At 34.3% G+C, this 17565-nt stretch overlaps 1 protein-coding gene and 1 long non-coding RNA gene across 2 annotated transcripts; both read left to right on the top strand.

The window, feature by feature from the left end:
* Positions 1–3719: 3719 nt before the first annotated feature.
* On the top strand, positions 3720–7284 carry LOC136838059 (calponin homology domain-containing protein DDB_G0272472-like). The gene has a single exon (XM_067102907.1). The coding sequence runs from the start codon at positions 3921–3923 to the stop codon at positions 5553–5555; it is 1635 nt and encodes a 544-aa protein (XP_066959008.1). The 5' UTR covers positions 3720–3920; the 3' UTR covers positions 5556–7284.
* Positions 7285–11539: 4255 nt separating this feature from the next.
* LOC136838072 (uncharacterized) lies at positions 11540–17206 on the top strand. Its single transcript, XR_010852848.1, has 3 exons — positions 11540–12170; positions 14217–14317; positions 16648–17206. It is a non-coding gene; the product is annotated as an uncharacterized lncRNA (long non-coding RNA).
* Positions 17207–17565: the final 359 nt, after the last annotated feature.

Genomic DNA, 17565 nt, shown 5'->3' with positions numbered 1-17565 from the left:
AATACATTTGAATGATAAAAATTGCCAATACAGATTTATATATCATGCATCCACTGAGTATATGACAAATACCATTATATTAATTCATTTTTAAACAGCTAATCATTGATTTATATTATTTCAATTCATATTTAAACCTTTTAATAAATTCACAAAAATAATATACATCAGACGTCGCCTTCCTCTAGTTAACAAACTAGTGTAAAGGCCACTTTTGGTTTTTAACAATGGCATTATTGTTCTCCCAGCTGTTAACTAATGGATCAGGCGATCACGTGACCTGTAAACTGTTACTCGAAACTGGTTTGATCCAGTTATTTATTCTGAAAAGGATACTACCAGCGCCATCTATGATCACTTCTAGGAAACCGAGCTTTCAAAACAGAAACTATGGTTGCTTGGATAGAAGGCAAAATGACATTTGTATATGCTATGTGTAATGACTTTTGAGAAATACAAATGGATTATGCAAATATTATTACGCATCGAAGGAGTATTATAACAAAACTTTCGCTAAATATTTCTCAAAGTTAGTTTTGATATGACAAAAGAGCCGGCATGTAGATGCGCGCGCAACCAATTTGACCAACAGAATATGTAATAAACAACTATTTATTCCAAACAGATATGTGTCTATCCTAAGATACTAATACAGAAATAGATATTATTGTATTTAATCTGACTTTCGATCTTGCCAAATACATAATAAGGCATATTTTAACTCCCTCTCGAGTTTTAAAACCCGTCAAGGTTTGTACATCCGGTTCCAAGGTCACCTTGTGACAATTGCCATTCTTCTAAGTGCCCATTTAAGTTAATAATTAGAGAATACAATCACTTGGTACCTCCAAGGGCGTATTGTAGGGAATGTATAATCTTGCACCATCATTAACTGTAGTTACTGTATGATTTTAAACCATTGTTTCACGGAATAAGGCGTAATAAATGAATTTGTAAATGACAAACAGTGTTACGGAAGGAGGAAGCAGGTTGACCAATATCAAGTTGACGTAGGCCTATTCATAGTACAGAAACTTGTTTCTTAATTGTATGGCAATCCTTATACGAATATATAAAAATGACTAAGGAACTAAAGTATATTGTTATTTCAGAGTGAATATTCCTTTTTACTGATGCTTCTTGATATATGTGTCATTCCAAATTCGTCAGCATTGGCCATGCTGACAGACAAATGTCCACGGGATTTGAACGTAACATTTCTTTTAAGATATATCTCCTCTTTGCACGAAAAATTGTATGGTAATTGTATGGTAATCCTTATACGAATATACAAAAATTACTATTAATTCAAGGTATGCAGTTATTTCAAGGTGAATATTCCTTTTTATCGCTGATTCTCGACATTTGCATATATTCTAAATCTTCAACGTTTTCAGTCCTGATACACAAAATACCCACGCTATATGAACGTAACATTTATTGGAGATATTTTATTTCTTACGATGTTCATAAACTAAAGTAATACTGTAGAAGCAACACTATAATTGAATATGTTATCAATGTGAAGACTTTTTTACTTAGTAGCATTTCTGAATTAGTAAACTTTTGGTCTGGATAATAAACAGTTGGCATCTCAATATTCAAAACTCACGGCACTGGTAAAGTCAGGAATACCAACATTTCAAACCCCGAATTAGATTAACTGAAGTCAATGCCTCGTTTTCATAAATGTTTGTCGAAGTAAAACTACTATTGAATTAGTAATTCATATACGTTCTTAGAACTGGTAAGAATAATCGATGATTAGTCTATAATAAGTTGTCAGAGGTTCGAGAGTTTCTTGTTTTGTTGGCAACCCTGCAAATCTTCCTCAATGGCCAGCAGACGCAACAAAATTTTTGCTCTCAGAAGATGGTTTGTCAAGATTTTATATAATAAATAAATAAATAAATAAATAAATATATACATATATACATATATATACAGTATATTTATATATAATTGAATAGAACTCTTTTATAATTCGTCTTGCTGAAATAAAAGGTTGATTTTTGTCGCCAATAATGCGTTCATTCTTTCTCGGGGATACTATCACGCTTCTGGTTTCAGTGACCTTTGTAATTGTAACGCCAAAAAAACTAATTTATTGGTAGTTTATTAGTCTTCCATTATTCAATATTAATAATAATAATTTAGAGCTGAATGATAAAGTAAAGTATGTAAATGATAATCTCTCTCTCTACTAATCTTTCTCTCTCTCTCTCTCTCTCTCTCTTCCTGTACTTTTTTTAGATTCATTAACACTTGGGAGTATTATTTTATGAGTTTTTTTATACATTTTTAATAATTTTTTATTCATTCTGGGTGAATGGACTATGGCAGTCATGATGCAATAAATGGGTAAATGATATTCACTGTTTGAATTAGGGCGAATATTGTTCTGTTTGAATAACGTTAATGGGAGAATTATCAGATGTGTCAAGTTGTGGTATTAGGAAAATTTAAGAGAGAGAGAGAGAGAGAGAGAGAGAGAGAGAGAGAAAGAGAAGAGAGAGAGAGAGAGGTTGTTTTTCAATAACAATGGCCTTTCGTTGGACTGTTGTTTAATAAATGTAGATCAGGTTAATACATTACATGTATATATATATATATATATATATATATATATATATATATATATATATATAATATATATATATATCATATATATATATATATGCTTATCAATATATATATATATATATATATATATTATATATATATATATATATATCAAATGGATGTTACAGACTAAATACACACACAAAACAAAGCCATACAACACCTTCTAAAAAACATAAACATCTCAATACACGTCTCGAACTTTCTCGCCATACCTTCTGGTTTCGCAGTTTATTAGTCTTCTCGCTGCTGGGAAGAAAGGGCGTTGGGTCGGGTATGATACATGAAATATACTTTTTTAGTACCGGGGTTTATAATAAGCTGGGTGAATGGATGTCACGAAAATTGTTCTGTTTGAATAACGTTAATGGGAGCAGCCGATCGAGACCAACAACAGGTCTACCATGTATATATATATATATATATATATATAAGCCAAATCAAAAGTCAGACTTCACTACAAACCTTCTAAAGGCATCATCTCACACAAATCTCGAACTCTACTTTTTTTCCCGCAATAACTTCTCGCTGCCCATACAAAAAAATGGGAATAAAAGCACGTTAAAAAGAAGTCCTTCAAAGAAGAAGAATATGGGAATATATATATATATATATATATATATATATATATATATATATATATATATATATATATATATATATATATATATATATATACACATATGTATATATATATACATATATCTATATGTATATCTATATACGTATGAAGATGAAAGCAAACAAAAACTACATTCTTACGTTTTCACGTCTTTGCTAAATGAAAAAGGACACTGAACAAATACACAGACGCCCTAGTTTTGTATATGCAATCTCTCATAAGTGAGGGAAGGAATCCGGATAGCGGACAGGAGCCGTTTATTGCGTAACAAGCTGGAACCTCTATCGGTAAACGATATTTGAAAGACTTTTTATATACCCTGTATTTCCTTAAAAGAATTACTCACACGCACACACACACACACACACACACACACACACACACACACACATATATATATATATATATATATATATATATATATATATATATATATATATATATATATATATATATATATATATATATATACAATTAGAGAGGGAAGAAGAATTATTCAAAACATTACCACTCACGGGACACAACCAGCCCTCCAGGGAATCCCCAAGAATCCCCGAGGACAGAAGCAGCGGCAGCTTCCTCGGAGCCCGAGATGCCTCCAGAATCCTGACACCCAGCCTTGTCGGTTTTGAAAACTAGGGATAGAGCGAAGAGAGTTGATCTGTACATCACCAAGATGCTTCTAAGTTTTCTTACATTAGTTTGTGAACAGTGCCTTGGATCAGTGTTAAAATTTCCCCGCGTGAATATGTTGTGGTTTACCCTTGTTGTGCTGCTCCTCGAAGTATTTATACTTCGTGGATTTTGCATTGGTATATTTCAATTCTTTATTGATTTCATGGCTCTGGACAATTCTGGTTGTCCAGAGGAGTCTCGCATTATAAAGGACGACGTTATGGACGACGAACATTCAGATTGCGAAGATGGTATTGCAGATTGTAATGACGATGATTCCGATTATGACGACGACAATGCAGATACCGAAGAAGACGACAGTCCAGAGGACGCAATTAAGGCAAATGAAACCATCTTAAGGCTTCAGGAAGAGAACGCAACGAAAGCCCGGATAGTGGAGCAACTAAAAAAGACAGTAGACGAACTAATCGAAGGAGGACTGCAAACGGAACAAAAAGTAAGAGACCTGGAACGACTAAATGAAGAGAAAGAGATTAAGATCTGCTCCGTGACTGCCGAAATGAAAAGTCTCAAGAAAGAAATGGCGCTGAAGGTAAAAGATGCAGAAGACCTAAAACGAGAGAACGAAGACAAAGACTCGACGCTGATTATTTTGAACAGTACCGTCACAGTCCTCGAAATGGAAAAGGAAACGCTCTATCGCGACTTGAAAGAGATGGAAACCGATAACACTGCGACCCACAGCCAACTAAAAAACCTGACCGAGGAGTTGGAAAGACTTCGAAAAGAGACCCGCAGGAAACAATACCGCATTGAAAGTCTCCAGAAGGAAAGTGACGACAGAAACGTAAAGATTAGCAGTTTAGAAGACGAACTGGAAGTCCTCACCAATGAGAAACTGAGAGCTGAGGAAAACTTGCAACAGCTCGAGGAATGTAAAATAGAAATGGCAGAGCAAAAGAAGGAAGTGCAAAAACTGAAAGACCAGAACCTGCAAAGAGATGGAGAGATCCTCCGACTGGAGAATGAATGTTCTCTGAAGCAAAAGGAGGTCATCAGTTTGCTGAAGGAAACTAAGAATTTTGTTGCAGAAAAGATGAACGGACAGAAGAATGAAATGATGAGGAGGACAGTCCAGCTGGAATTCGAACTGGCTGACTTGAAGGAAGACCTGGAAACAATGGAATTTGAAAAGATGGAGGCCATAGTGGAAATTGAAAGCCTCCAAGAAGAGAACTCGGCCAAGGATACGAAGATCAGATCCTTGGAAAGAGAAGTAGAAATTCTTAAAGAAATGGCGAATGAGAGAATGAAGGAAAAGGAAGTGTCCGTTAAAATGGTGCAGACAGAACATTCAGTATCACCAAGAAAAGTTGGAAAGAAAAGTTCTTCCGGTAAAACTCGATGTCTGAGAAAACCTCAGATTAATTGCCAATCCCTCTACCAACAAATGGACAAAATCGAGAAAGAGCTTCATCAGATCCGGGCATTAAAGCAACCTTCGGCTGACACCAAGAGAAGCTCAAAAGCTCTGGCCAAAACTTCATCGGTTAAGAAGCCTCAAAACACAGAAGTACATCATAAAATGATGATGGAATCGGCAGCCAGGCTCCAAAGATTGGAGCAAGAATCTGCAATGGTACGAAAACTCTACAAGATCAATTCTGTCACCTGAAGGCTCTGCATTTCTGGATACAATTGTGGAAGCATCTCTGCTGATGAAGAGACTAGCGGAAGGTAGGAATGGCGGCAATTGCCCGAAGACTGGACTGTCGTGCACCCGCTGTCGAAGACTAGATTGTCGTGCACTCCCCGTCGAAGACTAGATTGTCGTGCACCCTCCGTCGAAGACGGAATTGTTGTGCACCCACTGTCGAAGACTGGACTGGTGAGCACCTCCTCTCCAAGACTGGACCGATGAGCACCTCTTCTCCAAGACTGGACTGATGAGCACCTCCTCTCGATAACTGGGCCGATGAGCACCTCCTCTCCAAGACTGGACCGATGAGCACCTCTTCTCCAAGAATGGACTGATGAGCACCTCTTCTCCAAGACTGGACTGATGAGCACCGGCTCTTCAAGGCTGGACTGTTGTGCACCCGCTCTTCTGCCACATGATGCCCTCGGGAATGGGGTATCAATGCCAAATCACATACAGGTGGTAGGCAACCACTGGCGCGGCGTAAGAACCCGTAAGTTTCATGCCTACTTCCTATGTGAATTGGGCTATGCATTGCACATTGGATCCCATTTTTGCATATACTCTAGTGGCAACCTCTGGCGCGGCGTAAGAACCCGTAAGTTTCATGCCTTCTATATATGCAAAATATGGGTTTTGCAATGCATATTGGATCGAATTTTTGCATATACTCTAGTGGCAACCTCTGGCGCGGCGTAAAAACCCGTAAGTTCAATGCCTTTTATATATGCAAAATATTTGATCCCAGTGTGGCAGGGGCACTAAAACAGCAAAGTGCGCAAAGTTAGGAGTCAATGTATTTCAACATCGTGCGACTTCGAGATTGGAAGCTTCTTGTCCATAGCAGAGGAGTGATTGGATCGTGGGTGTCATCAAGGAACCAGACTGGACTGATGAGCACCTCTTCTCCAAGACTGGACTGATGAGCACCCGCTCTTCAAGGCTGGACTGTTGTGCACCCGCTCTTCTGCCACATGATGCCCTCTGGAATGGGGTATCAATGCCAAATCACATATGCTTGGTAGGCAACCACTGGCGCGGCGTAAGAACCCGTAAGTTTCATGCCTACTTCATATGTGAATTGGGCTATGCATTGCACATTGGATCCCATTTTTGCATATACTCTAGTGGCAACCTCTGGCGCGGCGTAAGAACCCGTAAGTTTCATGCCTTCTATATATGCAAAATATGGGTTTTGCAATGCAAATTGGATCGAATTCTTGCATATACTCTAGTGGCAACCTCTGGCGCGGCGTAAAAACCCGTAAGTTCAATGCCTTTTATATATGCAAAATATTTGATCCCAGTGTGGCAGGGACACTAAAACAGCAAAGTGCGCAAAGTTAGGAGTCAATGTATTTCAACATCGTGCGACTTGGAGATTGGAAGCTTCCTGTCCATAGCAGAGGAGTGATTGGATCGTGGATGTCATCAAGGAACCAGACGTTTCCAACAGCGAGAGGAGAAATGGCTGTCAAGAAGTCACCTGTTTTCCGTCAATCGCAGAGGACTGATCTGGAGTTTCTTCAGTGACTTGCAGGCGTCTCAGGATGTATGGTCATATGACTGAGGATTCCATCTCTCTTGGCTAGCTGATGGAGCTGAGAATGGGGAAGGGTCCACCCCTGGCAAAAATAAACCCCCATTCAAAGACGCTCCCTTGGCAAGGATGCCCCAGGGGTGAGATCGACTGCGATCGCTAAAGGCCCACAAATAAAAAAAAATTATATATTTATATCAATATATATATATATATATATATATATATATATATATAATATATATATAAAAATATATATATATATATATATATATATCATATATATATATATATATATATATATATATATATATATATATATATATATATATATATATATATATATATATATATATATATATATATATATATATATATATATATATATATATATATATATATATATATATATATATATATATATATATATATATATATATATATATATATATATATATATATATATATATATATATATATATATATATATATATATATATATATATATATATATATATATATATATATTATTCATATATTCACACACACACATATATGTGTGTGTGTGTTTGTGTGCGTGAGTGCGTGTACATATATGCATATGCTTATATGTACACACACACACACACACTTATATATAAACATTTATATATATTCATATATTCACGCACACACACACACACACACACATATATATATGTGTGTGTGTTTGTGTGCGTATGTGTGTGTACATATATACATATGCATATATATATATATATATATATGTGTGTGTGTGTGTGTGTGTGTATACACCAATTAAACACACAAATAATGCTATAACTTTCTTTTAACACAACTCGACGCGTGCTAAACACCTGAACTCTCTCTATTCCTGATATCAATGAGAGTAACTATCAGAGACTAATATGTTAGACGATAATTTAGAATAATATTATCGGCAAGAATCTCAGAGGTCCCTCGACCGCCAACGAGGTAACATATTGTTGTGTGTGGCTCTAACTTGTATATACTCTACGTACATAGAATCTACTGGTCTCTTTTTACCAGATACGTATGCAATTGTAATATCCACAATTCCCTCTTCACTTCTCGAGTTCTTCGCGCTTTTTTAGATACGCTTGTCACTACAAGGCCTTAAGATCCAAGTGCAAGAAATACGAAGAAATTATGATGTCCGGTAGCGGGAAACGAACCCGGGCTCCATAACCACAACTAGGTCACTTCGTATTCAGGTCGGCAACGCGACCTAGTTGTGATTATGGCCTTGCAACCTCATCCTACAATAGTTGTTGAAAATGCACCGTCCACACCTTGCCCCCAACTTCCAAGAAAATTCATATGAATGATGAAAACTTGCCGATACAAATTTGTATATCATGCACCCACTGAGTATATGACACAAGTATCATTTAATCAAGCTTGGTATATCATGAAACTATTAATTTATTTATAGTAATTCATAATTAAATAGCTAATCATTGCAGAATTTTGTGCTCTCAGAAGATATATCAAGATTTTATGTAATAAATAATTATATATATATTTATATATATATATATATATATATATATATATATATATAGAGAGAGATAGAGAGAGAGAGAGAGAGAGAGAGAGAGAGAGAGAGAGAGAGAGAGAGATTTATATTTCATCTTGCTGAAATAAATGAAAAGGTTCATTTTTGTCAACAATAATACGTTCATTCTTTCTCAGAGCTACCAGTTAATACAGTCATTCTTCTGGTTTCAGTGACCTTTGCAATTGTAACGCCAGAAAGAACCCAGTTTATTATTTGTTTATTATTCCTCCATTATTCAGTAATAATAATAATAATAATAATAATAATAATAATACCGTTTATTTCAGCTCAGGATCATGTACAGGAATAGACTATATATATATATATATATATATATATATATATATATATATATATATATATATATATATATATATATATATATATATATATATATATATATATATATATATATATATAATGTGTGTGTGTATTATTGTGACTACATGTAAGTGTGCTAATCAAAGCATAATAATAATAAAATATTTTATTCAAGACTTTAATAAAAAGCATTTTTCCCAAATTGCTTAAAATGAAAGTCGCCCAAACCAGAAAAGGAATAAAATGTTAATTCATGTGGTCTTCCTCCATTGCACAGGCATTGCAAAACTTATTTCAATATAAACTTTTAATTTATTGATACTAATTCACATATTACATAAACCTTCTGAATAAATTTTAAGTGATATGTACACTGAAGGTAAGGCGTCGCCTTCCACTAGGTAACAAACTAGTGCAAAGGCTACTTTTGGCTTTTAAGATGATGTAATTGTCATCCCAGTAGTTACATAATGGATCAGGCGATCACGTGACCTCGAAACTGTTACTCGAAACTGGTTTGGTCCAGTTATTTATGCTGAAAAGGATACTACTAGGGCCATCTATGATCACTTTAAGGAAACCGAGCTTTCCAAACAGAAACTATGATTGCTTCGATAGAATGCAAAATAACATCTGCATATGCTTAGAGGCAATGACTTTTAAGAAGTATATTTTAACTTTACAAATATTTGTACGTAATTAACAATTATTTAAAAGAAAACTTTCACTAAATAATTCTCAAAGTTAGTTTTGTTATGACAAAAAAGCCGGAATGTAGATGCTCGCGCATCCAGTTTGACCAACAGATTGTGCAATACACAACTATTTATCTCTAACTGATATATGTCTATCCTTCGGTATTATCACAGAAATAGTTACTATTTGTTTTCATCTTATTTTCACTCTTGATAAAGACTTGCTAAAGTATGTTTCAACCCACTCCCGAGCCTTAAACTCTGGCAAGGTTTGTGCACATGGTTCACAGGTCACCTTGGGAAAATTGCCGTTCCTAAAAGTTTTCGCTTGAACAAATATTTACAGAAAACAACCATTGGGTACCCTCAAGGACGTATTGCAGTCAGTGTATAATTTCGTACCATCGTTTATTATAGTTTTTATGTAGTTTCATACAATATTCATATGTAATTAAAGCGTAATAAATCAATTTGTAGATAACAAACATCGAAACTGTCGCAGGATTACCAATGGTAACTTTACTAAAAAGGTTTCATTGTACGAAAATTTGGACAGTAATTTTTATAAGACTGTGGAGAAACTACTTGAATTTGTAAGTATTATCTTATTAATCAAAGTGGAATAACGTCTTTTAGTGCTGCTTCACGATATTTATATAACTTAAAAGGCTGTCACGTTGGCTATACTGAAGGATAAATCCCCACGGGTTTTAAACATAGCATTTCTTTTAAGGTATTCCACTACTCTAAATACTTGCTAATTCATGAAACACAGCTCATGCAAATTATTTTATTGAAAATATATGACTGTATGAAGCTTTCCTCTTTCCTAGTAGCATCTCTGAATGGGTAAAATTTAGCCCAAAATAAAATTGAAAAGAATCTTTATGTACACTCTCAATGGCCATAGGAGAGTCAGGAATGCCAACTTTTTCAAATCGTAACTTAGGAAAACTAAAGTCAATGTCTTATTTCATGAGCTGTTGGTCGAACCAGAAACAGTAGAATATGAATAATTCTTCTTTCCTTCTTTGATTCGGGATGAGAATGGTTAGTTATTAGCTATAATATCTTATCAGAACCTCATGTCAGGTTGGTCATCCTGCTAACTCAAATAGACAGACAATTCATTCTCAATTCTTCCCTCCCAGGCGTCAGTTCTAGAGGGAGAAATATTAATTCATATCAGTACCTTGTTGAGAGAGAGAGAGAGAGAGAGAGAGAGAGAGAGAGAGAGAGAGAGAGAGAGAGAGAGAGAGACTGACTTTCAAATATGACGATACACATAACTCATTACAGTCGAGTTCATTTTTCGTGGGTTATGACAATTTGCACCCCGAAGGAAAATGTATGATAAGCCTTCGTACCCTAATAAAGATCTGGGGTTACATAGTAGCGTAGTAATTGTCTATTTAAGCTCACGTCCACCCCAAAAGACATGGGTTCGAATCCTTGTCAGGTCAGAGGGGTTTTATAATTTCCTTCTGGGGTAATAATAATGTACTAATCAAGGGAAACAAACGCGAGATTAAAGCTTATGATATGTTCTCGTAGGCAGCATGAAATTTATTAAATTAGCTCTAACAAGCAAAATCGTATTTTGTGCACACACTTTCTTAGACATTACAGTCCTTATCATTGTGCTATCGTTTTGGTATGTATATATATATATATATATATTTATATATATATATATATATATATATATATATATATATATATATATATATATATATATATATATATATATATATATATATACATACATACATACATACATACATACATACATACATACATACATACATACATACATACATACATACATCTAACGAAAGGTACGTGATTGTACATGATTTTACAGATGAGTAAAACCACCAGCATCTTATGGTGCGAAGGATCTCACTGAAATTACACCATGGAATCACCAAAAAAAAAAAAAAAAAAACAAGACAGTATTCCCTAAAAAAAACAAATGATAGCAAACATGTTTACTTTCTTCACTTAGAGGGAGTGAGGAAATCTGGGGTTAAGCCAGGTTATGGAAACAAAGTAATTACTCTAGGAAAAGACTAGAGAATCACTCAGCATCAGATAGGACAGTGAGCAATGTGAAAAGGGGGATTGACCATATACGAAAAAAACCTATACACCTAGACCACCCTTCGTGACGTCAGATTACCATGAATAATAATATAAAAAAGCGTAGCCAGTAAGACTTGAGGCCAAATAATAATAACTAGGACTAATCTTGCCATTATTAAAGTCTATCGTAAGCGGTGAGACCATTTTAACCAGACGAAAGAAAGCTTAAGACGACTTCAAGTATCATCAGCTGGGAGGAGGAAGAAGAGGAGTATCTAAACAGAAAGCCCACCCCCTTGTTGCTCCTCATGTTTCCGTATATTTTAGTGCAATTAAAGCTATTGACTCAGTTAAAAATGAATTTAGAGGTACGTAAATGTGCTGTGATAACATTAATATATTAATATATTAATAACTCGAGTTTCATGCTGTATTTTCAACGTAGGAGAGAAAATTTGTAAATGGCGCCAGCGATGTGTTCGAAGTGATGGTGCCATAATTCACTTTTCCGTTTGGGACTGATAATGGCTTTGGGATTTAGTTTTCTTTTTAATTTTTAACTTGACGTTAATATCGAGAACGAAATGTCATTTATAATGATATAATTTGACATTCTATCATATAGGATTACAGGTTATAGGTAGGAATTTCTTTATTATTCCTATAAATTCCCATAGACAAGGACTGTGAGCGAGGATTCGGACAGCTAGAATGAGACTCAAAGAAAATGGGATTACACCAGTTAACGTCGTAAGGTATATAATATTATTCTACCAAAATTTATTTATAAAATAATCTCTTGCCACGTATAATCATGTATTTTAAGATTATCTACTTTTCATTATTTTATCAAAGGAATAAATTTGACGTATGTGATCCATAGTAAATATTACCGAGAATAAGAAAGAGGTAAAGAAATATAAATCGTAAAAAGATTGACACTTAGCAGATTCGACGTTATCTCAGTTGCCATAGCAGGCCAAATGTCATTTAATGGTATCCTAAGTGATATAATATAATATAATATAATATAATATAATATAATATAATATAATATAATATAATATAATATAATATAATATATGGAATTTCAGCACCATACGAAAGGGAGTAGATAGCGTACGGTGTCACAATTAGGCCTAGGCCAACCTTCGTGACACCTGATTCCCAGAATTATAATTATGTATTCAGCATAGCCAGTGGGCCTTAATTTGGACCAGCTAAACAATTATTAGCCCTAATATTGCCAATAGTAATGTCTAACGTAAGCATTGAGGTTATTTTAACCCTACTACAAAAGAGCATTTTAAACGTAAGCCTAAGAAAATTTAAAAATACGTTTAAGGTTTCAAGTGTCTTTAGCTCTCAGGAAGGAGCGTTGGTAAGCAAATGTCACTGTGTAACTGCTTATGTTGTCGTAAAATTCAATGTGGTTAGAGCTAGTGATTCAATAAAAAGTAACGATAGGGGGGTATGAATATGCTGTGGTGACACTGATCAATAAAATCATGAGTGGTATGTGGTATTTTCAACATATGAGAAAGATTTTTAAGCGGCTCCGGTTATGAGCCAGTGTGAGGGTGATAGTTCTACCATCTATTGACAGACTTTGTTATAACTCAGTTTTCTTAAGTCTTTTAACCTTGCCGTTGATATCGTAAGTGAAATGGCATTTATAAAGATACAGATAATAGGTTCCTGTTGTAGGAATACAGGCTATAGGTAGGAATCTCGTTACTATTCCTATAAACTCCTGTTTATAAAGAGCATGGACAAAGATACTGTCAGTGAGGCTGAAGTTCAAAGAAAATGGGATTACATCAATTATGGTTTCTGGGATACTTTAGTAATTTATTTATCATTGAATCTTTTGCCATGCATATTCATTTCTTCAGTTACTGAAAAAGTTATTAACTGGATTAGTTTTGTTTTAGAAAGAATACGCTATATAACAGTTGCAGAGTAACTTCGCTGGTAACTTAAATATGGCGTGCACATTCCGTAGAGTTTTTCTTGTACTGGAGGCCAATCTTCCGTAGTATTGGTCTAGGCCCACGGTCTGTTTCAGTTACCAGCTTCGTTACTTCGTAACTGTAGTTACTTTATAACTATTACAGCTTGTTGTTATTGAATAAAACGGCTCCAGTTTGCAACTGCTTTCCTCTCCAATGACTGACAAACATCGTTCAATTGTTGGTAAGATGTAGTAACCTTGAAAAACAATTATCAGAAAGATAGAGGAAACTATATAGGCCTAAAATAATAGCAGTAATTAAGACCAAAAATTTAATCTTAATTACTACTATTAATTTAGCCTATTTTGTTACATGGAAGTTTAGCAAAAGAATAAAACGTATGTTATTATCACACAACAGGATTCACCACTGTTTTCTGACCTTCGTTTATTTTTCCAGGCATCACTGCAACTCCTCAGCCACTCACATGCCCCACCTTGGCAATGAGGCCTGCCCAACAGAACTTATTAAAAATCAACAGAGAACTTCGCAACCTCTGAGTAAGTAGGCACTTCCAACAATTACATGGTGCACTGTAGGCAGTGCTAAAGGCTGTTTGCGGCGTCCCTAAGGCCCCTAGCTGCACCCACACTTTTTAGCATTTTATTTTGCTTTCATTCTGCTTGCTTGCTTGCTTCAATCTCTTTTCACTGTCTGAAGCACTAAATGGCTGAAAGTACCCAATTACTTGGCTTTGTAGCGATTTTCATAAATTAATCACTCAAATTTTGATTCTGCAGGTGAGAGAATATTATGTCCACTGAGTCTTAAACACTCATTTAAAGATTTAGAGGAGTCTCGATTTATTATCTGTTTATATAGCGTCATGGAACACGTTGCAAATAAATTGGTTTTAAACAGTTTGTGAATGAAATTGGAAGACATTCGACCAACGTAACAGTATATTACTTATAGATCGATATCATGAGAATATTGTTTGTTTTGTGGAGAAAGTTTGAAAAGAAAATCAAAATTCTCGTATGCAAGGCTCGACGAATACAGCTGTATCCCAAAGTTAGTTATATACATATATATATATATATATATATATATATATATATATATATATATATATATATATATATATATATATATATATATATATATATATATATATATATATATATATATATATATATATATATATATATATATATATATATATATATATATATATATATATATATATATATATATATATATATATATATATATATATATATATATATATATATATATATATATATATATATATATATATATATATAACACACATACACACATTTCAATTGCATTTCCATGGAAGGTCCTGTCTGTCCGGGTGAGGGAAAAGTTAATGAATTTTCTCGGCTTACCCAGATTCATATGCGAGGCCGGAATAGTTTTATTTTTTCATTTATTTAATTCATCTATGTACTTTGTTCAACCACGTGAAATATAAACACAGTTTGCCCACTTGGCAACCTCCTTATTTAGCAAATTCTGACTTGGAGAATGTCTACCCTTTACCTGTTGGAATTGAGTGTCTGCCTGTAATTAACGGAATCCCTTATATTATGTGATATTTACTAGTCTGAGGGGTCCACAGTGCGTCCGATTTCCAAACAGTCTTAACCCAGGATCATAACTATTTGTAGCATTTGACTGGCGTAAAAATTAAAAATGAATAAATTATATATATATATATAGAGAGAGAGAGAGAGAGAGAGAGAGAGAGAGAGAGAGAGAGAGAGAGAGAGAGAGAGAGAGAGAGCAGGAAGGAAGGGTAATGTAGCATAATTGACAAATGTGTCCTTTGAGATATGATTGCAAAAAAAATCCTACGCTTTTCAATTATCTGGGATATCATTTCTCATAATTTTACTTCAGTAAATTTAGTTTTTTCTTCATTTCCAAAATCAAACGTACCCTGAAATTTGTTGCATTTGAATATTAGTAAATGCATAGATTATACCAAAGTTGAAAAGCAAATCAACAGTATACAACATAGCCAAAAAAAAAAACAATTATAATCTAACAAGGAACTTCAAGGAGAAACATCTGTTTAACTTGAAAATGAAGTCGAAGGTATTTCATTTGTCCCTGTCAGTTGATACAAAAGAAGAAGAAGAAAAATGTCATTTGACGGCGAAAAAGTAAACAAACAGAGGCAGAAGGAATCATTTCTGACTGTTTGCTGGTCTCTTTCTGAAACTGCAGAAAGTTTTCGAAGTGGTACGAGACTCCTGTTTGTTGTCCTTTGACTTTCTTTGACTTTCCCTGACCTTGTTAACCCTTCCTAAGTCTCCCCTTTCGTATCCAGCCCCCCCCCCCCCCATACCAAACAAAAGAAAGACATCAATTAAGGGCAGAATAAAAGTCACAATAATCAGCAACGATTCAACTCATTTGGAGTTTCATACTGTCAGTTTGGAGAGATTTTTTTCAGTGTAGGATTAAAACTAGGAATGATTTCCATTTGTGCTTGGTCATCTCTTCTCTCTCTCTCTCTCTCTCTCTCTCTCTCTCTCTCTCTCTCTCTCTCTCTCTCTCTCTCCTTGACAAGCTACTTGAAAAATGGGGGATTAATAAAGTCTATAATAAGTTGTCAGAGGTTGGCAGAGTTTCGAAGCATGTTGGCAACTCTGCTTCCTCAATGTCCAGCAGACGAAACAATTTTTGCTCTCAGAAGATATTTCAAGATTTTATATAATAAATAAATAAATAAATATATACATATATACATATATATACAGTATATTTATATATAATTGAAGCGAAATTTATAATTCGTCTTCCTGAAATAAAAAGGTTGATTTTTGTCGACAATAATGCGTTCATTCTTTCTCAGGGGATACTATCACGCTTCTGGTTTCAGTGACCTTTGTAATTGTAACGCCAAAAAAAACTAATTTATTGGTAGTTTATTAGTCTTCCATTATTCAATAATAATAATAATAATTTAGAGCTGAATGATAATAGTAAGTATGTAAATGATAATCTCTCTCTCTCTCTCTCTCTCTCTCTCTCTCTCTCTCTCTCTCTCTCTCTCTCTCTCTCTCTCTCTTCCTGTACTTTTTTTAGATTCATTAACACTTGGGGAGTATTATTTTATGAGTTTTTTTATACATTTTTTTATAATTTTTTTATTCATTCTGAGTGAATGGACATGGCAGTCATGATGCAATAAATGGGTAAATGATATTCAAGGTTGAATTAGGGCGAATATTGTTCTGTTTGAATAACGTTAATGGGAGAATTATCAGATGTGTAAGTTGTGGTAATAGGAAAAGGAAGAGAGAGAGAGAGAGAGAGAGAGAGAGAGAGAGAGAGAGAGAGAGAGAGAGAGAGAGAGGTTGTTTTTCAATAACAATGGCCTTTCCTTGGACTGTTGTTTAATAAATGTAGATCAGGTTAATACATTACATGTATATATATATATATATATATATATATATATATATATATATATATATATATATATATATATATATATATATATATATATATATAAATATATATATACACATATGTATATATATATATACATATATCTATATGTATATCTATATATACGTATGAAGATGAAAGCAAACAAAAACTACATTCTTACGTTTTCACGTCTTTGCTAAATGAAAAAGGCCACTGAACAAACACACAGACGCCCTATTTTTGTATATGCAACCTCTCATAAGTGAGGGAAGGAATCCGGATAGCGGACAGGAGCCGTTTATTGCGTAACAAGCTGGAAACTCCATCGGTAAACGAT

The sequence above is a fragment of the Macrobrachium rosenbergii genome, unplaced genomic scaffold (assembly GCF_040412425.1).
Source record: "Macrobrachium rosenbergii isolate ZJJX-2024 unplaced genomic scaffold, ASM4041242v1 13913, whole genome shotgun sequence".
In the NCBI taxonomy this organism is placed as follows: domain Eukaryota; kingdom Metazoa; phylum Arthropoda; class Malacostraca; order Decapoda; family Palaemonidae; genus Macrobrachium; species Macrobrachium rosenbergii.
This window is presented reverse-complemented; position numbering and strand designations above follow the sequence as displayed.